Source organism: Lissotriton vulgaris, chromosome 10, assembly GCF_964263255.1.
Source record: "Lissotriton vulgaris chromosome 10, aLisVul1.2, whole genome shotgun sequence".
Lineage (NCBI taxonomy): Eukaryota > Metazoa > Chordata > Amphibia > Caudata > Salamandridae > Lissotriton > Lissotriton vulgaris.
The window spans coordinates 613,581,598-613,606,215 of NC_141698.1; the positions used below are offsets into that span (position 1 = coordinate 613,581,598).

Consider the following 24,618-nt stretch of genomic DNA (forward strand, 5'->3'; position numbering starts at 1 on the left):
ATGGGCTCCCACAGCTGTTTCCCTATTATCCTCATTTTTCTACCTCTTGTGGCATAAATTGCGATTTCTTGTTTGTAGATTGCAATAAACCGACTAAGCCACATATGAAATGTGGGGGGTTCTGCATCTTTCCATCTCGCTGCCAAAATTATTCGGAGCACAGCATATCCCAGAAAGATTACCGCCTGTTCTTCCCTGTTGTGACCCAGGGACTCATCATGACCTAATAGGAGCAAAGTTATAGAATCTTTAATTTGATGCCCGAAAACTTGGGCCCAGTATTTTAGTATCATAGCCTTAACTGTTGCCAATGCCGGGCATTCAGAAAACATATGCAGAAGATTTGCAAGTGGCTGATTGCACCTAGGGCAATTATCATCAGTCCTGAGTCCCCAAGCAAACAATTTAGCTGGCGTAAAGTATAGGTTAAAAATGGTTCTGTAATATTGGGCCTTTAGATTAGAAGCTATAAAATACTTTGCTGAAAGAGCTAGTGATTGATCTATATCTACGTTGGGGTTGGCTAATTTCGTGGCCCAGGATTGTTCCGTGCGTTCAAGGTCATCAGGGGCATTTGCCATAAACATCTGATATAGATCCCCTATTCTTGTGGACTTTTTCCCTATAATGTCTAGTAATAGTATATTATCTAATAGAATTTTTGGTCTAGTATTACAAATACTAGATGAGATTTGATAGAATTTTAAAAAATCGCAAGCGGGAATGTTGTATCTTGCTTGGAAGGACTCAAAAGATGAAGGAATACTGTTACCAAAAAAATCGCCTATTGTTCTAATGCCTAAGAGCTCCCACCTCTCAAACTCAATATCATTAAAAATGGGGGAGAAAATTTTACATTGCCATAATGGTGTATATTTCGTAAATGTAGGTATATCCAACTGTTTACATATAGCTTTCCATATCACACGTGTGTCTAAGACTGTCTTTAGTTTAATTTTTTTGTAGTATGATGGTTCTACCTGTCTTAAAAACAACCCCTTATATTTCTCACCTAAGCTAAGTTCATATATAGATGGAATGTACGAAGCTATAGAAGTTGAAACTCCAGGTTTGGCAGTTAGAAGAGGGTCCATATATTGTATTAGTGTTGCCCAAAGATATAATTTTAAATTCGGTAGAGCTAAGCCACCTCTCTCTTGAGGGAGCGCCAACAGGGGAAGTGCCCGTCTTATTTTGCCATAGCTCCACATGAACTTTGAGATAAGGGAGTTTATAGTCTTAATAAAGTGTTCTCCGGGTAGTAAAGGGATTGCTCTAAAAAAATATAAAACGCGTGGAAATATATTCATTTTAACGTAATTAGCCCTGCCTATTATCGAGAGGTGCAAGCTGTCTATCCTTCTAAGATCACTTTTGATTTTGTTAGTGAGAGGAGAATAATTTAAATCAGTAATCTTGCTTACCTCCACCGACAGGCATACTCCTAGGTATGTAGCCTGTTTAACCCTAAGTGTGCTCTCATAATGGATATTATTAGTGGCTAATACCATCGTTTTATCTCTATTTAAAGAGTACCCTGAATACAGCCCAAACGCTTGTGTGATTATTTCAATTTCGGAGATTGCTTCAGACGGATGGGTGGTAATAACAGCGACATCGTCAGCATATGCCATGACTTTAGTAGAAAAAGACCCAGTAATGACTGGTTGAATTGCAGACGAGATTAATAGCTTCTGAATGAGGGGATCGATATACAAGGCGAATAAAACCGGAGAACAAGGGCAGCCCTGCCTTGTGCCTCTTTGAACACTGATAGACTCTGATTCATCACCAGCTATAGAGATTTTGGCCGTAGGGTTGATGTAAATGGCTTTAATGGCTTTAATAAAATTGTTTCCAAAATTTTTGTTTTCCAAGATGTTCCAAAGAAACTGCCATGATACTCGATCGAATGCCTTTTCAGCATCGAGGAGGATCATAGACATCTCGCCCCCCGTGGCACCCATGATGTCGAACAGGGTTATGGCTCTCCGAGTATGGTCTGTAGTACTCTTGCCAGGAATAAAGCCATGTTGCCATGGGGACACGAGGTGTTCGATAACCCTGCTCAGTCGATTTGCAAGTATTTTAGCATATAGTTTTGAGTCAGAATTAATCAGCGATATGGGCCTATATGAAGAAGGAAGGTGAGGTGGTTTGCCCTTTTTATGAAAAATGATTATATTTGTCTGCTTCCATGATTCTGGAGGATTTGCATGGTATTGCACTCCAAGAAACAAATCAAGCAAGAAAGGGGTTATTTGATCGCCAAGAATTTTGTATAGATCTAAAGGGATCTTATCCGGACCCGCCGCTTTACCATTAGCCAAACCAGCTAAAGCAATCTCCACTTCGGTAAGCGTAATTTCTTTATCTAAATTAGCTTTGGTCTCATCATCAATAGTTTTATGTAAAGTCTGATCTGGAAGCCAATTATTTAGAAATGTTGTTATTACGTTATTAGAATGTGAGATTTCACTGCTATACAGTTTTTGATAGTATTTTTGGAATACTTTAATGATCTCTTTAGGAGTTGTATACTCATTACCCTCAAATTCGATCTTCTTAATGCTACTCAATGATTGTTTTTGTCGAGTGCGTAGTGCTAATTGCTTCCCCACGTTTTCTCCTGATTCATACAGTCTAGTCTTATTAGCCTGATAAGTTTCAGCAGCTTTTTGAATAAGCGTGCTATTAATTTCATTTTTAAGAATCATTATTTTGTTTAAGGTTTTCCCAGGATCTAAGGAAGAATCTATTTGCCCTCTTTGAGCCTGATTTATTTCGAGAGCATGATGAGTTTCAAGATTAGAGAGTTCTTGCATCAATTGTATGTTGGTATGTTTTTCCTTTTTTCGTTTATTAGCTACAAATGAGATAGTTTCTCCTCTCAATGCTGCCTTAAAACAATCCCACACTATCGAACGGGGTGCGCTATATTGGTTACAATCGAAAAATGATTGGGCCCATGATTTAATATAAATTATATACTCCTGATTAACCAATAACCTCCTGTCGAAAGTCCATTGGGGCATTGGCTTAACCAAGCTAGCAGTATCAAAAATAAAGGTCAGCGCATTGTGATCGGATATTGTTTTCGGGGATTTAGTTATTTCTAGAATGTCCCCTTCCTCTATAGAAGACATAATATAATCGATTCGGACATACTTATTGTGGGGGAAAGAGAAGTACGTAAAACCATCTACATTTGGCCCTTGAAGTAAACCCCAGACGTCCACTAAATTATGACTTTTCATCATCCTGCCTAATGCGCTATATACCTTCGGTTTCCGTCCTTTATAGTTTAAAGATAGGTGATTGTCTACAGGCAGCCCAATATCAATATTAAAATCGCCACAAAAGATTAGAGAACCGGACCAAGACGCTAATTCAATTTCGAGCTCCTGAAAAATATCAGGATCATCTAGGTTTGAGCCATAGATTGCACAAATAGTAATGCCCAGCTGTAGTTGAATTATGACCCATCTACCTTGTTTATCGGCCAATTTGCGGATTGGGGAGCCTATAATAGGTTTGGCTAAGATGGCCACCCCTCTGGTTTTGGATGTTTGAGATGTAGTTACCATTAGGTTATAACCGGGTATTTTGAGTAGATCTCTGTCTGTATATGATATATGTGTCTCTTGAAGACATATTATATCAGCTGGGTTTTGGCGTGTTAATTGAAATAGCTGGGCTCTTTTATTTTTATGATTTAGGCCTGCCACATTCCACGAGCATAAACTTATTCTCCCCATTTACTAACAAGAGAATCTAGCCCAGGTTTAGTGTATTGGATCCGTAGGCCACAAATATTCTTGAAATGCATAATACAGTTTTGCTTTTTAGAATTTTGTATTTTGTTTTTGCTAAGTTGATTCACATCAAACCATGATCTTTGTGTGTGTCTTAACTTGTGCCTAAATGAAGTGAGTTGTAGGGTTTCTAACAGGTGAAGTAAATAGTCATTGGCAAAGCCAATAGATCTCGCTTTTGGAACCTATTGGCCTACGGATTACTTTAGCAATATGTGCCTGATTTAGAGTTCACTGGATGTGATACTCTATCACAAATGCGAACCCTAGAAGTGGAGCTGCCTTATTTGAATCACAGCAAGGTTGATGCAAAAGTCAAGCAGGTTATTTGCTCCTGGAAAAAGGAGATCTAAATATCCTCAGCTTCTCTGGGAGTTAAACACACAGGGTGAAATATGGGGGAGAGACAGCAATATGGAGTGCAGGGGTTGAGCAGGTAACCAATACTGAGGGTGGGGGCAGAATCAAGGAGGTTGGGACTGAGGGGAAGCAACAGGAGGGTGTGGTGGAAATAACACAGGTGCACAGGTGAGTGGAGAGCAACATTGGTGATGTGGGGAGGGAAACAGACTAACGGGAGACAGAGAAACATGGAATGGGGAGGAAAAGTAAATGGGCAAGAGAGCAAACGAAATAGGTGGGGAGAAGCACAAGTGAATGAGAGAAAGTGCAACATGGAGGGCAGAAGAGAAACACACTAGGGAGACAGCTGTAAAACACATGCATTCTGGTCGAGTGCTTCAAAAAAGAGAGAAGAAGCACCTTAAAAAAGAACAATGGAAGGACACATATAATTTGTCCATGCTCCAGGGGAGGGGCAAACATAAGAAAAGGAAAGAAAGCCCACTCAAGCTAACAAATAAGAAGCAATCAAATGTAAGTGATAATGAAGCCAACCCGTCATAGGAAATGGGCGGACTCTAAGGTCACTGTAAGCTAACAATACATCATGCCACAGACAGCGCATGCTTTCTCTAGTGAGGAGACCTAAAAAGAACCACTAAAGACCTGAGCCAGGATTACAAATTGGGCACACTGTCCCTGTTTGTGATGCAGTGCACCTGAAACTAGGTGCAAACTTGAAAAGTGCCCCCTATTATAGCAAAAATGTGCTGATCTCAGCACAGGAGTGAACTCTGACAGTTCACACATGCCCCGAGGACAGTGTATAAGTGAATGACAGGGCTAAAGTTTGAAACCACACTTGATGCAGTGTGTTACTACCCTCTCTTGCTCGGGAATGCATAAGTTGTCCCTGGGGCCGCTGTGCCACACACACAAGGGATGTCCTTGGGGATACACTGACTGTGTGCCACCTCTGTATGTCCATGCATGATGACTTCATTGCCCCAGCACCTACATTTGCACTGTGGTGCCAGTGCAGTGGCAAAGGGTTCCCTCATTTCCATGGCGCCACACTCCCAAGAAAATAATAGAACGCTCCCTTGAGATAATGCTAATGCTAAATGTTCACCAGTGCAATCCATATTGTAAAAAGGGCTACAAGAACATCAACTGCCACTTCTATAATACCAAAGTACCCCAGGAAGGCAAAAAACAGACATAAATGCTAATTGTGCCCAACAGTATTATTTGTAATATAGCCGCCGGTCTGCATAACCTTAGCAGGATGCGGGAGGAGGAAGTCATGGCTGAAGGTGGTGAGAATAGTTAGATTGACAGGCATCGGTCTTGAACTTATAATTGAGCAGAAGCTGGTTTCAGTGCAATGTTCAGGATCTTTGTGGGGTGGGATAGTGACAGGTTCATAGGAGCTTGGGAGCGAATTGGTTTAACAATGCATGTGAGGTTTGCAGCTCAAAGTAGAGTTCTGAATTGACCTATAGCGGTCAAGAAAAGGGCAAGAGGCTAATGAATGATGGAATGTGGACATTGAGTGGGTAAGGGTGTTATGGAAAAACAAGGCATGTAGAGAGGTCTGCCAGACTAGATCTTTGAGGAGTGACATCTTAAAGAAGCAAATGCAGGTCACCTGGACTAGGCTGTGGGCAGACTGCAGGCTTTATTTCGAGTATCCTACTTTTGATGGTGGCAGCAACCCTTGTGTGTTGTAAAAGCATAGGTATATTTGCACTCCACCATGCCTGATTCACAATGCACCAACCGTGTTAATTCGACTATAATTATGTGCCCTTGCAACACAAGTCATATCTATTACCCATGTTTTTTCTAAGCAAAAAGCATTATATAGCAAACAAAAAGGGCAGTTATTGCTCGCAGAACCGTGCAACAATCATGCTGTCTTGAGTTTAGCTACAGTAGCGAAAATTCTTCAGTCTGTACAACTTTTGCGTTGGCGATTGCGGACATTGTTTTATTAGAGACAGAGAAGCAAGGGGAGAGAATGGCCCGAGCTAGAAATGGAGATTAAAGCAAGACTTCATGCTCCCACGAGGCTACTTATTGCCAAATTTTGCTTGTTTACAGTAATTGAAAAACGCTTTTAAACACAGTAGATCGAAGCCCAGCCTTGTTATTGACGATGCATTATCTCGATCGAGGAGTAGGAAGTAACCCAAAGGAGTGCTCCTCTTAACTTGTTCCAGGCAGCAATTCAAAGGCACATCCAGTATTGAGGATATCAATACTCACCTTATGCAGCTTGAAAGTTCTGCTAAAGATGGATGCATGGTCACCATATTTTTACTCCTTTGAAGCATGTGACATAAGGTGTTGTAGTTGTTGCAGAAATTGCAGTGTCTTATGTTCAAATACCGGAGTTATGAATAACGGGGTAGCGGGTACTATGAGCTGGGGAAAATCCCGCTCATTATAACTTGGAGCCTTCGGGTCGACTGAGAAAGAAATTACTAGGGAAATCTCTAATTCTATCCCAATTCTCCCAGTAGTTCTTCAGTTTCCTTAGAATTCATACAAAGCAGCAACCAAAAACCCCAAGCTCCATATGAAAGTAAAGGGGGTCCTGATGTTCCTCAGGTATCATAACATCCGATAGGGCCTATAACTGCTGTTACTGGACTCATCAGATTTAAGAAATATATGTAATCAAAGACGAGTCTAAGGCTAGGCAAGTACTTTTAAATGCCAAGTCGAAGCGAGAGTAACCTGCACACACACAGGAACTGCACTGGCAGGCCAGAGTTAAGGGACTACATATGTTGGTGGCACAGTTGGTTCTGCAGGCCCACTAGCAGTATTTCATTTACAGGCCCTGGGCATATATAGTGCGGTTTACTAGGGACGTGTAAGCAAATTAGATATGCCAATTGGGTGTGAGCCAATGTTACCATGTTTGGGGGAGAGAACACAAGCCCTTTAGCCAAGATTAGCAGTGGTAAAGTGCGCAGAGTCTTAAAGCCAGCAAAAACGAGTACAGAAAAATGGAGTGAGGCTGGCAAAAATGTGTGGGAAGACCACTCTAAGGCTGTGGGGTCTAACACCTATTTACAGGTGCCACTGGATATGACACAACAAGAGAAAGAAAGGTCCAGAAAACCGATGCTGTGTCGTCATATGAAGTGCACATAGTACAACACCAGGAGTTAACTATTCAACAGCAATGCTTTGAGTCAATGAGCCCTGCTCCCCTGCTCCCCTATCACTGTTTCATTTATGCACCAGTACCATTGCCGACCTGTAAGTGGGGCACAACGACCTGCATTGCATTTGATGACACAGCAGCATCAGGCGAACCTGCGCTTAATTTGTATAAATGTAAGTGCCCAGGCCCTCATCAGGAGGCTACTGCAGCTTGCACCACCCATATCACCCGCCAGTGCCAGTAACAAGACAACCCTTAGCCATCACACTCTTACAGGTGTGACAATTCAGACTATTCCAGCCCCCCAAAGCTATAAGAACAACTTGGGTGTCATGTATTAGTTGTTTTTAATGTATATTGAACTAATAAACAACCCCAATTGGGCTCATCTCCTAATTATACAGACAGCACCACTATGTGGCAGGCTGTCATAATTGTCAGTGTTGACCACCAGAAACCACTGGCTCAAATTAAGCACTCGGTGCACCCTAATCTGTTTAGAAACCTACCAATATTTGCTCAGATGCACCCAAGAACTTTTATTGAACTAGGTTTACTCCTACATTTTTGTAAATATATGTCTGAAACAATACACTTTCTGGCATAGAGTGACACATACATTATGAAAAAAGGAAGCAGAGAACTCTGGGTAGTTCTCAAGTTTAGGTGAAAAGCACCTCCAGTGTAGAGCACTCTCAACACCAGCAACACTCTAAATTTGCTCACCTCAAATGTCTGCTTTTCTATCAAAGTCTTTAAGCATATGATTAGCACAGTTTCATCCACGCTGAGATAGAAAAGGACTATGTCTTTTGCCATTTCTACAGGAAAGTCTTTAAGCATTGGGTTAGCACAGTGCTATCCATGCCGAGCTGTAAAAAGACCAAAGCCTTTTATCACTCCAGGCACAGTATTACAGCTTTGGTTTGCTAAAATACCATCCAACCCAACCTGAAATTAATAAAAGCAATCCCTGGCACATGTATCGCTCTCATCAGAGCTTTTCAGAGAGGTATAGCTTTGTCCAGACACAAGGGAGCACCCGGTATAAGTCAAAACAATACCCTTTCAGGCACAGAGTGATGCATAAATTATGCAAAAAAGGAAGCAGCGAACTCTGGATTGTTCTCAAGTTTAGGTGGAAAGCAGCTCCAGTGTAGAGCACTCTCAACACCAGCGACACTCCAAATTTGCTCATCCACACCGAGATACAAAAGGACAAAATCTTTTGCCATTTCTACACCAAAGACTTTAAGCATAGGATTAGCACAGTACTATCCATGCTAGGCTGGAAAAAGTCCAAAGCCTTTTATCACTCCAGGCACAGTATCACAGTTTTGGATTGGTAAAATACAATCCAAGCCAACCTGAAATGAATAATGTGCCTGGAGTGGTACTGTCACTGTGCTAATCCAATGCTTTAAGGCTTTGATAGAAAAGTAGACATTTGAAATGAGCAATCACTTGCATTGACCACCCATGTTTAGAAATCTCATCAGGAGGTTGTTTTTCCTCGCTTGAGATCACCAAGTAGACCCTGGTCAGCGGGGGCAAGAAAAATCTCGCTGGCAGTTGAATTTTTGGGAACTCTGCATGCTCCGCACAGCGCTGAGTATGTAAAACTTTGCAAACTCCGCAAATGGAGCAGAGTTCACCGCCCAGGGTTACATTTGACATAAGTAAATCTCTGACCACTTCCAGAGTGGGAATAAACCAAAAGGTGTTTATGAACACTTGCAAACCACCAAGTCTGCCTATTCCCCCCTCTTCCCTCCCCCGGAAGCGGATAACATCACCAATAACCAACCTTTCAGAAATGTCAGCCTAATTCTCACAGAACAGGAAAAAAATCTTTGCATACAGACTCATGGCATTTGATAAATGACTGGCCAGTAACACTGGGAGAATTAATGTCTCCAAAACTATGAAGTTTTTTGTTGCCCCTTGTGTGGAGGCACGAGTAGAAAACGTTATCATTTGCTATACTTATTATTACTTACTTTGACCTGTACTCCAGAAGTTAGTGGAGGAGTTGTAGGGGTGAGGCAATGTAATGGAGTGGATTCAGCCCCAGCTTTGGTGAATCTAGGGCGTCATTTATGTTTCAGCCTCTCATATTTTGATCATCATCAAAGTCTTCAGCCTTCTAGTTCCAGGTTTCAGCCATCATGCTCACATTTCCCTGACCTGGAGCACATTGCTGTGGTTAGTGGGGGTTGCAAAAGCCACATTATGGCTCTGTCTGTACTTTGCTATTCAGGTTTTTAACCATAGACAGGTCAGGAGACCCTGTTATGTTTTTAGCAGCCTTTCACTTCTCCGCTGCGTTTTAAGGTCTGGATTGTAAATGTAAATTGATACTTGTATAGCGCACTACTCACCCGCAAGGGTCTCAAGGCGCTTGTACGAATACCGCTGTAGAACCCATCCTGGCTTTCCCTGTGAGGAGTCCACTCCTGGGCACCCCCAAGGTGGAGGCCAGGCATCCTTAGAGTTGTGGGGTCCGTTGTGGAGATTAAGCAAGCTATTGCCCAGAGTTGCAGAGTGAGACTCCATGATTGGAATAGGCACCGATGCAAGAATTATCAGGTCCGTGGAATTTTTGAGCCAAAGACCCGCCGAGGCGGGGAATTGAACTCTGGTCCCGGGCTAGACCGCTGTATCAGGGTCTGCCGCTCTAATCATTGAGCCACACTTCTCCAGATCATTGAGCCACACTTCTCCACACTACACTGGCAGTGTAGCTGTCGCCAAACAATTATGTGAGAACCACAAGGAGAGAGGCTTTGGCTCAGCTCACATGTTGGAAGCCAGGAGTACAATTTTTTGATAAGGGGCACATACATGCCATTGTAATGCTGTTAAAGTGTCTTATAAGACTAGATTATTTAATGCATTTTTATCTGACAGCAGCACAGATGGATTGAATTATGTGGATGATTAGGCCTGGCTGTGCAGTGCATTGTAAGCCAGACCTATTGGCATTACCAATGGTTGTTTTACATCAATTCTCCTTGCATCACCATGTGGTACCAGATTTTTCTGATGTTAAAACTTCAAGGGGAGTCCATGCTCTATCTTGGTGAGAGCAAACAATGACAAGCTAAGTTTTCTTCAAAAAATCTGCTAGGAACAATTTCTTCCCACTTTATCTCTATTAGAATATATCATACACCCATCTTTTACTTCAGCACCGAAATACCCTGACGGGTATGTGAGCTGTAAACGTGCAATAATAAATCTACATAACAATTTTGTCTGTCACATTAGATGGATACTGTACGCATCAAAGATTTAACTTTTCTACTCTGTCTCTTTCATTTCCTGTTCTCATTGAGATTGATGGAAGGAGCATCATGTTCACAAAAAAGTCTTCAGTCCAATGCTGTATTCCAAAGTTTTATTATTGCAAATTCATCCCATATCAGCAACAAAAGATTTATTCCAACGGAACAAGTGTCCAATCAAATGCGGATTCAGTAACCCAATTGCATCCAAATCAATGTTTTGTAATCCATAGAGATAACTTAAAACAGTCAACGTTTTTCGTCCAGTATGGACATCATCAGGGCTCACGAAAACAAAAATTGATCAGTGGTGCGGTGGCCTCTACTAAGTACCTAAATCCAGAACGTCAGATCCTCACCACGATCCCCAAACAAAAAGCGACTGATAAATCCTCAGGCAGTATTCCAAAAAACTTTGGAATACAGCATGGGACTGAAGACTTTTTTGTGAACACGACGCTCCTTCCATCAATCTTTATATGCTTGGATCTTTTGGGGCCATAATGGTAGACCCGGGAAGAAGAGCGCACAGACTTCTTACAGTTTAATGTTATTATTATATTGATTTTCTCCCTGTGCTTGTCGAGACACCCTTATTGTTTTATATTCGACTTGAGTAGGGTTATATTATGGTATGTTAGAGGTAGACTGAAAAGGGTTACTTAAATGTTCAGTTATGTCATCTGCATAGAACCCAACTGGCAGGAGTGTGGCATCGTATTACTCAAACTGTCCAGAGCAGTTAGAGGCACACCTACATGTTTTATTGGAGAATGTGTGCTTGTTGCACGTTCTATGTGGAAAGAGTTTGGTGTGATGTGGTGTGGTGTGGTGTGCAGTGCTTTATTTTTGAAGTTGTTTGCAGGTGGTGGGCAGGCACTCATTTCTGTGAAAAGAGACATATTTTTCATCATCAGACTTTTGAACCGAAGCACGAGAGAGAAATGGGGAAAGAAGGTGGAAGAGGGAGCTAAAAAGGGTCACAAGAGGAGACAGCAGGAAACTAAAAGCACCTTCAAGAGTGATATAAAGAGTCAAGAAGTGTGGTTCTGCAACCCTGCCATTCAACAATGTCGGTGGTGGGATCCTAAGAAAAACTGTGCTTAAAATTATTTTGCTAATTATGAAGTTTGGGTTTGTAAGGTCCTTTCACATGGCCCCAGTGAAATTGTTGCTGTTGGTATGCCAGCTGATGTACAAAGTGTATCTGAGATATCCTATAGAGATGGCCTACACTTTGATAAGGTGCTCCTTCCGGGGGTGTCTCCTCCTCAGGAGCAGAGGAAGGTTGTCTCACCTGCTGTGAGGATGACAGCACTCGTCTACAGTGTGATGTCATTTTGGCCGGCCGTCTTGTGACGGCCAGCTCAACATACGCACTCTAGACCCAGCAATCCAAAGGCTGTAAAACAGCCTAGGGTTTGCTGGCACAGGCCCCCAGCCTCAAAATGAGCTATGGGTGAGTCTACTCCCACCAATTCTGGGGCTGATTTCACAGCATGAAAGCTTTTCCAGGATTGGCTGGAATTGTGTTCCACAAGCAGGAAGGAAGTCCTTCCTTTTCCTGCTTATGGAAAGGAGAAATTCTGCACCGGTGGTGCTACAGATCTGCATTTATGGTGAGTTGAGTGCTTGCGTGTCCCACTATTTTATATTGAAGCTGTCTCCTTCTATTGACACTCAGTTTACTTAACTTAAAAATGCCTATGTTGTGACTAGAAAGTTTATTGTTTCACAACATACCAGCATTAGTTGATTATTTAACGTAATTCCATCAATTTGACTTCCTTCAGGGGAGAGTGGCCCTTAACATGCAGAAAAGTAAAAGTGCTGGGAAAATCATTTATAGGAAGGGGTATAAATGCTTATTTTCTGCTATCATTCACAAATCACACCGGGATTAAGAAGACAATGGGGGCGATTTGCATAGATATGTAAGATTATGTAAAGAGTACTCCTGTAGTACTCTTTTACACATTTGTGAATTGACACCAAAACATCTATAATAGGTATAAAATGCTAACATTCATCTCATGTTTATATACCAATACTATAAATAAAAAGAACTCTGCCCTCCTTGCAGTTTGACTAATAGGGAGTTGAACGTTCCAGGTGATCCACAAAGGCTTATAATAGTATGTAACAGGGTAATCCTTCAGTACTATTTACCAAACCCATAAATGCTTTTATAAATTTGACTAATGCAGTATGCTTTAATATGCGCATTTTTACTAAGGAAACTCGACACTAAACTATTGATAACATGTTAGAAGTATATGTTGTGCTCAATAATAGGTTTTGAGAATTTGTGTCTTCTTTATCTATGGACTTTCTTATGTTACACACCATAAATTTTAATAGATTGGGATCGACAATGAGACCAAGCATAAATCATCCAGTTTGACACTTCTGTCCATTTCTTTAATGTGTGTTTTTTTGTACAAAACTCGGGATGGATGAATGAATGACAGTACAGGAGGACACTCGAAATGCTCCAGGGCACTGAATTCAGGCACTCACTCAAAAATCTATCTAAAGAGATGAAATATCTATAGTTAAGTATACTCGAGTGCTTTCCCAGTAATAAACAAACTGATTGATCTGAAACATGAGCAAGCAGACAAGGAAAAGGAGTGAGGTGCCAAATAAAAGTGGAAATTCAACAACATAAAATAAAGTGTCCCTACAAAGGTTGGTAATTAAGTCAGCATGAAACACACTTCCAAGGAATGTAATTGCTTGTCTTGAATGAGGTGGAGACCTTCTGATTTTTGATACAGTGGGAATTTAATGAATTTAAGCAAGTGTTTTTCAGGGAGCAAAATGTCATTTGATCGCATACATAGCGCTATCTTCAGCTATGTGGTGGGAATTTTACAAATTAAATCTAATTATTTATTTGTGACCAGAAAGTCAGAGGATCCAATTTACAAAGGCATTTATGAGTTCTTGAAGTAGCACTGCAAGGGTACTAATTCATGCACTCATAAATCCTTTGAAACACCCAATCTCAATTAATAAAAGTGTAAATATGGAGGAGTTCCTTCTCTCTGTATTCATTGTATATGGATAGTCCCTCCATATTTCCATTTTATATGCTGTGAGGCCAAAACAAAAAAAAGGCATATAAGGGTGTATGCCGTAATAAAACAGGAGTATCCCAACTAACAGAACAGGTCAAATCTCTTAGATTTACTCTCAAATCAAACCTTTCCCACAAAGGCACATTGCCCGGAAGTCAAAAACAGCCTAGTTTCAGCTCTCTCTCCTGAAAACAGTGAAACCTTTCCTCCCAGGAGAAGACTTATATTTGAAGAAAATTGCAGAAGCATTGTGGGTATTATGGATATGAATTTCGGATTCTCCCTTCAATACTTCCATGCAACTTTAACACATTGTAAGGCCTATGAAGACCTAATCTGAGTCAGAATCTATCATTTAAGAACCAGCAGCTTAGAGCAGAGATGCCCATTCATTTCGCAGACGTCCTCGTACCCTTAGAGAAGAGACAGGGAGGCTTCATAGTACATGCTTCTAACTTTTGCTTTTCCTTCCAGGTCTTCACTGGAATTTTTACAGCCGAAATGGTCTTAAAAATTATTGCCCTCGACCCATACTACTATTTTCAGCAAGGGTGGAACATTTTTGACAGCATCATCGTCATCCTGAGTCTGATGGAATTGGGGTTAGCCAGCATGGGAAATTTATCTGTTTTACGTTCCTTCCGATTGGTAATTTGATTTATTCCTACATGACATGCATGCTATGTTCTTGTTTTTTACGTAAATGTGCCGTGTAGCAGTGTGCTGCAAACATTGGAGTTTTCTAAGAAAAATCATTCATCTTTTTTACATAGTTAGCAATTTTCAATAATTTAGCAATTTTCAATAAATCATTCAGTATTGTTAATGGCCTGAAAAGTTACAAAGTTTTAGATAAGGCAAAATGTCTGAAAGAACACTTAACTGTACAGATTTTACTATAACAAGCAGACCATACAACTTATAAATACTGAATGCTAATGCACCTTTTAATGTAGAGCAGTTGGCAATCTCAAATACGGCAGTGTGCATTAGGCTTTATATTTTCATGGTCTCATGCTGTTAAGTTCAAAGTTTGATGTTGTTAAAGAAACGAAAAACAAAAGGACATCCTATTTAGCCTGAACCTCACATGCCATTCATTTGTGTTTAGGGGAAAGGCCTTGATTTGTTGGATGCCATTTTGGAGGAGAGAAATGTAATCTCCTTTAGAAACAAAAGCTTATCTTCATGTTTGGAGATTAATGAACTAATATTCTGTTCAGAACTAATTTGATCGGCTAAGCTGGAATAGAGGATATTACATTTCTGATGCTCAAAGAAGAACTTCAGTGTCAAGACATTAAGTAAAATAATGCAATAATAAATTCTAGAAATCAGGTTATAAAACAAAAAATCATAAGTTTTCAATAATAGATTGTAGTGATGTTTATCTCTACTTTGTGAGGTTGCTTGGTGTCTTTGAGATCTGTCTTTATGTTACTGACTGTATTATATAGTTAATCAATAATAATATCCATAGTTTTCCATTCTGAGTTATTTCAATCAACTGTGAGTTGGGGATTCGACTCTGACCATATTTGAATCAGTCCAAGAAATTCATAGTACCAATAAATCAATTCTGACCCTCACTGGCAAATCTCACATCTTAAAAGAGGTTTGAATGTTATCAGAATTTTTGACAGAACTTAGGAAAGTCTGAGTTTGGTCATTTGCTTCTGGTTCATCCATTCTGTCACCATTTGATTACCTGTCACTCAAGTGCAAACATTTACAAAAGTAACTGACCCTAAGATCACTCTAAGCTTCTCTAAAATCATTTTCAAAGCAGTATCACATCTAGTAAGCATCTTATCTGTTACTTAGTTGTGCAGAAAGGCCTTGCCGTCTTCATTATAATGTACACCAGCTTTAAATAATTTGATACATATACACGTCTTTAAAACATTTTTGCCTTTCTCATTACTCTACTAATTTTTAAATTCTGTAGTAATAAGCTTAACATTTATTCTACAGTTGGTTATGCCACAATTTGTGTAGGCTACAATAATATTGCCCTACTGTATGGTATTCGAATGGTAAATGCTGTATGTTTTCTTACACCTTTATTTGCTTCGGCCTGCCATTCGCCTTGAAAGGAGAACAGGCTATTTCGCCCACAGACTTCTATATTCTTACCCCTACCTCAAATAGTGGTTATTCTTTGTCACCCAGTGAAACAATTAACCCCTTGCATGCGGCGGGAATTCCCCGCCCATGCTGACTCCGCCTTGCGCGGGCGGAGTCATGACGGAACGGTTCCGTCATCAGCACAGCTCACCCGTAGCTGATGACGGAACCGCTCCGTCATCAGCATGCAAGGGGTTAAACTCGTGTACAGCCTGCCTCCTTGGAAACGATCATGAAATGTGTCTTCGGGGGGTCATGCAAATTATTCATCTCTCCAGTTACCATACAATCACCACAACACCCACAAATACCCACATGCGTATAAGGAAAAATAATTCAGTATTTTGACATAGATGAAGTGATGGCACTTTGGGAATGTGAAGCCACCCACATTTCACAAATGGGCAAGTCAAATATATGAACATTAGTGAATATGTGGGAAGTAATTGTGTATCTGTCAAAAAACTAGCTTCTACATATAAAGAAACCTAATGTAACCAAGATAATTCCCTCCACAGTATCAAATATATTCATGAACAGTTGTCCCTTTGGTTACTTTGCTTTCCTTGAGACTGTGTTTTAAGCTCAAAATAACCCTTACTCATTCTGATAGTTAAACACAATGAATAATGCATACTCATTCATATAGTTATAAATATTCAGATAACACTGAAGGTTTGTCCTCATGAGTGATGAACATGCAAATTGTTATCTAAACTTTATTGATATTGCAATTCACTTTTCAGTTTAGTTGTCAATAATACGTATCATGGAAGACTATTGTCTAATACTGTTGACGCTTGCCAGTTATTTTCGATACTTGCTAATTTTATGCAATCATTTACTCGGTAAATCTTTGAACATTGATATACATATAAATATATTTTGTAGAAGAATTATGGTTAAGGTTATTTGCCATTGGATAGGGTGTGAAGAACAGTGAATAAAAAAACTCTATAGTCTCAAGCCAGGTGGAAAGTACCTTTGATGAAAAACGATTTGATTTCACCACTGCAGGATTGTAAATGCGCTTAAAATGATGGTCCTAGATCTGGAAGTTTGTTTAATGCTGGCCTCTCTGTATACATTCAAAATGCATTGTACCATTCCGTGGTGAACCACAATTAATCGAATCAGGCCGAAGGTTACCAGGAGTGTAACCCAGGACCCATCTGTTCAATACTCTCAAGTAACAAGAGTTTCAGGACAATCTGGATTTGTATATGTGCTTTCTTACTGCACCCATATCAAGCATAAATTTGCAGAAGGTAAATTACAATCACAGACATAAGTCTTGAATTAATAGTAAAAATTATTTTAGGGTGTCTCATTGTCATAACTTTGTGTCGTGGTATGTGCAATAAATACTAACCAGTATTTTGAAGATATTTTAATATAGTTTGATATTTGTCTACCTTAAGACCCTAAAAATATTTATGTCTTTTTCCCTGCAGCTCCGGGTCTTCAAACTGGCAAAATCATGGCCCACATTAAACACACTTATCAAAATTATTGGGAACTCAGTCGGTGCTCTGGGGAACCTGACTCTGGTTTTGGCCATCATTGTCTTCATTTTTGCTGTGGTGGGAATGCAGCTTTTTGGGAAAAGTTACGAAGACTGTGTTTGCAAGATCAACGAGGATTGCCGGCTGCCACGATGGCACATGTCTGACTTTTTCCACTCCTTTCTCATTGTTTTCCGCGTGCTTTGTGGAGAGTGGATTGAAACCATGTGGGACTGCATGCAGGTAGCTGGGCAGCCCCTCTGTATCCTGGTCTTCATGCTGGTCATGGTGATTGGCAACTTGGTGGTAAGTTTGGAAGGTATTTTCTTCCTTTCATTCTTTCCAGAAAATGTATACACTTTTTGAAAGACACACATAATGTGTATATCAGTGTTGACAAATAGAAAATATTAATGCTCCTGTATAGTCTATTAATAGAAGCCCATTGCTGAGAAATGGCTTAAAGGCTTCTGATAAATTTATGGGAAATGGATTTGATTAGTACCCATCTTTTTTAGCCCTTGTGTGGCCTAAGTACTTTGTTGGGAATCTAGATTACTTACCAATATCTTCTCATTTTACGCCCATGTACACTAACATCTAAACTAAAAGTGCACCAACTGCACAACCTCATGCAGGTCTTCCAACAACTCTAGAGTAGCTCCATAGTGTCCACTTCATATGGTATACTCACCTTCCAATATGAAGATCAGAGGCCATGTAACATCTTCTGCTTCATCATATTCACTTTAGTCTCTTCCATGTGTTGATTTATCCACTCCTTTGCTGTTCATAAAATAATTTCATGGGGAGGAACTATGATATATTAATAGTAAAATATATCGTTGTTGCTAATTCTACTTTTTATTCCAGTAGCACTCTTAATGCAGGGGAAAGGTAGTACTCTCAGATTGGAGTACCCACTAGGAATCACAAGCAGCATGCACAACAGCAATGCTGGGAGTAGGCAACCACCAAACCAACATTTGGGGTAGTTGAAGGTGAGCAGGACTCTTAAAATGGATTGGCACCTATCTGGGACTCAAACAGTCATACAAAAGAATGTCCCCCTAGGAGTTATTGAAACAATATTTAGTGCATCAGTAAGGAACTGTATTGTATGTTTGCCCCTCTTTATAAACACAATCAATGCGATCAGACCATATCTATCAAAGTTATGATTTTATAATTTCAACACAGCATTTATACATGATAATATAGACAGTTCAAAATAATGCAAGGTACTCCTGGTGACGATGCAGAGCAGATGAACAAGTAGTGAGCAAACAAATAAATGGCACAGTGCTCAGACTATATGTAAAACCTACACATTAATCCTAACCAAATGGACCCCATTTAATAAGAAACCAGATGAAATGGATGTTCAGAATTCTAAATGTCCACTGGGGCTCAAACAGGACATCTGAGAAGAAGACATAGCTTCGGAAATAACACTACCTCTTGAATGGTCATTACATTTTGCTGTTTTGTTTGTCTCAGCTGTACGACCACTGTAAACCAGACATGAACTGCATGGTAAGCAGTGACGGGGTGTGACTTATTCTCTAGGAACGACCGCCGTTATCATAACCACAGCCCAGGACTATTCATTTTAAATACTCTTGATCATCAACTCTCCATTATTATCCATATGTTGCTGAATTTTGGGTTTCTACAAACCCTTCTGTAAAACAAACCCTAGTCCTAATGTTTTCTTTTCTTATATATCCAATCTGATTCATTGTATAATGAGCTTCACAGTTAAGGTCAACGTGAAATGCTAGAACTGTTTAATATTGTCATAATATGTATTGAAGATATTCTAAAATACTAGAAACTTAAACATGCTGTAGTTCCCATAAGGTTTGGGTCAGAAATCTCAGATTCCTGCTTGGTTTGATATCAGTTGACTTTTCATGCTCCATCGTCCTAGAGCGTTCCTCATTTTAACCTACATCAGTTGGGTTAGAGTGTTATGAGAGTTTGATATCTTCATTGGTGACTTCAATGAGTTCTACGAACTGGGTTCTGAATGGCTGCGTGTAGACCGGGCACGTTATTGTTAATGTTGTTGTATGGTGGTGGAGAAGGTGTGCAGAGACAAATCATCCAAGCCTTGTGTTTTAAGTTCATCTCATATTCAAATGGACTTATGCCTAATGTCTGTGTATGAGCTCAGGGTCAAGAAAAAAAGAGTCACTTCTTAACTGTGATTAATTCTCCTGGAATGGTAAATAGTTTAAGCATTAACTGCAATATATACTTTTTGAGAAGTGCAAGAGTGGTTAGAATTGAACTATCTTATGGCAGACTTCAAATTCCCTTTCCCTTTAAGAGAGATATGAGGGCTTCTGGATTCAACTTAGAAAACATATAATAATGCTGGGCGATGAGGATAATGCCCCAGCACTGATCCTGTTGACATTTTCTGCAGTGTTTGATACCGTGGATAGCAAGATTCTTCATGGATGCTGAAAATAAAAGATGTGACCTTAGAAGTACTGCAAATGTGGATTTCTCAAGGATATGCGTTTTCATGGCACTTGTTTTATGTTATATGTTCTCCCTGCATGGAGGCTGAAGAGGAATGGTGTGCAGAAACAAATGCCAGCACATGATATACAGATTCTATTGTGTTTCAGTGCTGGCTCATGAAAGGGGCTCATCTTTGGGTACTGCCTGGGAGCCATTGACATAGGGATGAAAGGAAACTCTTTGCATGGGAATGATTATATAATGGAGATCCAGTTTATAGAAGATCGTCTTCCAGCGACATCGTATTTAAATGGAGCGTAGTGGTTTTAGTCCCTCCCCTAAACCGAGTGAATGTCATTCACAATCTACACAGCATTTTAAGTAGTAATTGTCATTCTACAAGTGAGCCTCAAACTCTCAATCAAATGATATTTTGTAAATCAATACATCAATACATCAATACACCAAATCCCTCCTCCCTCAAACGGCTGGATAAGCCCCATTGAGCCTTGTTGATCCCAGCAGTGCTATCAAGTTTGCAGTTCTCCAGTGAGGTATATTTACCTGTGTATTATACTATGATGACCAAACAGACACTGGTTACCCATAGGGTTGTCAGGGCTGTGCTATAATTAAGGAAATAGCATCTGAATCATGGTTCACAGTAGGTTGACTATCATTGAAGCAAGAGATTGAGAGTAACTACTTATTCACCTTTTAAATGCACCATAATGGAAACAGTGAATGTACATGACAAAAACCTATATTCTAGATGTGCAGTGCTTAATTTGTGATAAAATAAGTACCAGGGCTCTCGTCCGGATGTCACTGCAGCTTGCACGACACATTGTCCCTGCCATGCTGTCAATGGTGGTGACATCCCAACTACTAACCATCACACCTTTACAAGTGTGACTATTTCAGGCTCCAAAAGCAATAAGAATGGCTTGTGCAGCAGTTGATAGTCATTTTTAATGTATAATGAATTAATAATTAAGTATTGTTAGGGTAATCTCCAAATTAGCCAGACAGCGCTGCTTTGTGGCAGACTGTCGTAAGTGCCGGTGTTGAGAATTAAGTGCCGGTGCCGAGCACTGGAAATCACTGGTTCAAATAAAGCACTGCAGATGTGAAAGCTTTAAACTGATAATCAAAGTAGGCCACCACATCGCCCGTCATGAATTCTAAGAGGACTGAAGTTAGGTAGTGCTATTGTGAGGTATCAGCCCAAGCCAGGTTTTAAAATATTTACATAATTTTAAAGTATCATTGAACCAGTCCCTATCAAAGCAGTGATGTGGTTTTTAAGAGGGATGATCTGGACTGAAGATGTAAATATTTATTTAAACAATGAATAGAGTTATGCGTGTATGACATTTGTTGTTTATTTTTTCCGTACAACTAAAGCCACTGTTATAAGAACATTAATTTTATTACAATGTCAGTTCCTACTGTGTACTGTTTACCCAAAGCTACCACTTTTTCTTTACGAAAAATCTGTTTGTTCTCTTCAGTTTTGGCACAACAAGACTGACTACTGGTTGTGACCAAGTTTAAGTCCAAGGGTCTGTGTATCACGCAAAATGTATTTTATGTCCATAGTTCTTTGTGCTTTCAGTCAACATTGAGTTGAAAGGTCTGTCTATTACCTATCAAATCTTTTACGCCAGTGGTCCTCTCATGTATTCAAGCCCTGACATAAACTCTTTCTCCAGTGACTTGCTCCTTCAGTGACAATATTCTGTGCATCTCACACTTTTATGAAAATCAAGACAATGGGCGTGGCTTTCCTAACTTTATCGGCCCAGTTCTGAAACTCTGCCTCCAAACACCGAAAGCACAGAGAAACACATCAACAACTTGGGGCTTTCCTCTGTGAGGCTAGGCTGAATCTAACTCAAGTCACACCTAGACAACTTTTTGCTTTAGGATACACCACAAATGCATCTTCTCAACGACCACCCACAACCTCCAACCACAACATTACCTAGCGGCATAATGCAACATGATGGGCCCCCCTGCAGAATCTGATGAGGAGCCCCTGAGTTTTTCATATCTCATATATATTAATTGACCTTGGCCTGAATGGGGGCCCCCTCTAAAGAGTTGGGCCCCCCTAAATAGTAGGAAGCTCCCTGCACTTCGGGGGCTGCAGGGGCTTGCATTATGCCTCTGACATTGCTTGGCATTGCATTGCCAAAAGTAGTTTTTATCACATAGATTAAAAGTAAGTTTTTTGGTTAAAAATATAATAAAAGTAACTAATCATAACAAAATTGAGTAAGGGCAGACTGTCCGGTGGGTGTGATGTAGCAGTAAGGTTATGTAGTAAAAGACGATGTAATAAGAGACAATTTCTGGATAAATGAGCTATATAAATCCTCAGCGCCAAACAACTTGCATACGTATTCCTCTATTGATTCATCTCGTCCTACATTAGATTCTTATACTAAATCGGGTATGAGCCGAGGGCAAGACAGCCTATTAGAGTTACAGGAAGCCTCCCCAATAGACATGTCCGAAGGTGCTTTGAAGCACCCTTCAGCAGATTTGACGCCAGAAAAAATGCTTTCATGAAGGCCGCAATTGCTGACTGGAGCATGCGTCAAACATTACACAACCCTAGACTGCGCAGGGTTCATGCGCTCAGCGGCCCTTCACTCCACCATCACAGGCAGGGTCAGAGGCGGCTCCAGACTGACCTTTCTAAGAAGCCCAGAGCAGACAGCCGTCCACTCGACCTTCTGACCCCGAGCACCATCTGCATGGTTCACCTGCCCCTAAGAAGGTGACTCTGGCATTTCACACAGCCTGAGCCCTAGAGTATTTCTCCTTGAGTTTGTCTCCTTGAAACTATCTCGACTACTCAGCACAACTCAAGGTTGGGAGCTGTCCAGAGTGACGTTGGTTGCAAAGTACAAACTTTTTAAAAAAAAATAATATTTACTCTAAGGGCAGTATCTATTTTATGCATATTATTGCTTTTGAAAATAGTAGATTTTTTCCGGAATCTAGCCTGTCTCTCACAAAACTAAATTATTTTAAACCATTTGAACTCTTCAAGTTTCACAATAAATGTTTCTGAGGTTTATGCATGCACGACTTGCTGCGGGATATATTCAGTAAATTCTATGCTTACATTGCCAAAATGTTGCTCAATTTACTAGCAATTTAGCAACTTACCACGTTGACAATAAAGATGTTTAAAATTTGAAGTAATGGACAAAGAACGCTCATCAATGAAGTCCAGATCATGCTGTGCTTCAGGAGTGACCAAATTCATTGTTTTCACAAATATTTCTATATCATCTCACTCCTTCCTGCAACTGCTTTCAAAGCTTTCATGTCATTATACCTATACCACTGCCTCTTCACCAAGAAATATATCAGAATTCCTCCTCTCCCGAAACAACTTAGCTTTTTAATCATATAATTCGGGCAATTTAATCATTTTGAGACAATATTCCAAGTACAATTTTGACAGGCAAATTTTTTTGACATAATTGAGAACATTTATTGCACGTATATGTTAAAAATATTCATGGTTTATATTGTAATTTCATTTTGTATACAAACAGTTGAAAAGTGAGTGATAATTCTGACTTAAACGCACAAAGCCTCTGAAACTCCCCATTTATAGTATGCACCACAATCAACACATGCCATAACTCATGCTTAGTTTTGCTTCTAGTAGTATTTCATATTTTCGTGTGCCATTTTGAAATGTGTGTTTGTGTTTTCTGCATTGAGTTATGGTCTGCGTGGTGCCCAATGCATTCCATAATGGGAGAATATCATTGATTATTTGTGTTTGAGCCAGAACCATAAATTATTTATTAAGTGTTATTTTGTTTTTTTCACTCACCTTCATTGTTTTCTTTATGATCCACCACCCTGCCATGGGTAGCCTGTAGCGGAGCACCTACAATGGCACCTGAGGTATGCAGTACTGAGACAGGTTCATTGTACATGGGTACCAGGATGCCATTTTAGGTTTCGGGTATCTTCAATCCCAAAAAGGATCCACTGACACTCCCAGCCCCCACACCTTATTTTTTTGATTGTTTTTTCATAAATCATGGTGCACATTTTGAGGCTCCCAATATTGTGGCCAGGGGGTCGGATTGTGCTCACACTGCTCCCTTTTATAGCTATTTTTGTTTTTCAAGATACAGGGTCTGTGCCCCTTGTTCTGAAATGATGCTACAAATGCATTGTTCTTTAGCGACCAGTGAAGTAGAGTACTCTGATGTACAATTCCTACTTTGGAAGTGCAGATCCAAAAGGGACGCTGAGAAAATAGGCTCCATCTTCCATTAGGATTTTATTTCTTTTAAATATTGACTTTGGAAATCCTCCACAATTAAAACCGTTGAAATATTACAAAATAGTTAACCAATTTTAAAACCCACCCTGCAACTTTTTTTTAAATGCTTCTATTTAAAAAAAATACTGAATGGGTTTCCACCAAACCACCGAAAGCATGCATGCTTTCTGAGTAAAATTCTACTTTCATGCCAAGTTCGGTTACAATTCATTCAGTGGTTGTGGTTGTAGGCAAGAGCAAAATTTCACTGACCGCTAAAATGAGAAAAGTCTATTTTTTTGCCCCTTAAATGTTTTTCCCCTGAACTGATCTGTATGACTGTTGGCGTACTGAACCTTAGCTGACCACACCACGTAACATTCAATTTGAGTGCAGGTCTGTCCATGGGGCAAACATTTATAGGCAAACAATAGAAGGCACTGCTGCGCCATATGTACACATATATCTATATAGCTATCAGTTTGACTATTCAGTGG

General features: G+C 40.0%; 1 protein-coding gene across 2 annotated transcripts in view; it reads left to right on the forward strand.

The window, feature by feature from the left end:
• LOC147688594 (sodium channel protein type 5 subunit alpha-like) overlaps positions 1-24,618 on the forward strand; it is a 1,046,042-nt gene that overhangs the window by 578,034 nt on the left and 443,390 nt on the right. For both annotated transcript variants that reach the window (XM_086941454.1, XM_086941453.1), the window contains exons 15-16: positions 14,183-14,356; positions 17,290-17,646. In XM_086941454.1, coding sequence (XP_086797580.1) covers positions 14,183-14,356; positions 17,290-17,646 — 531 coding nt within the window. The remainder of the gene's footprint in view (positions 1-14,182; positions 14,357-17,289; positions 17,647-24,618) is intronic.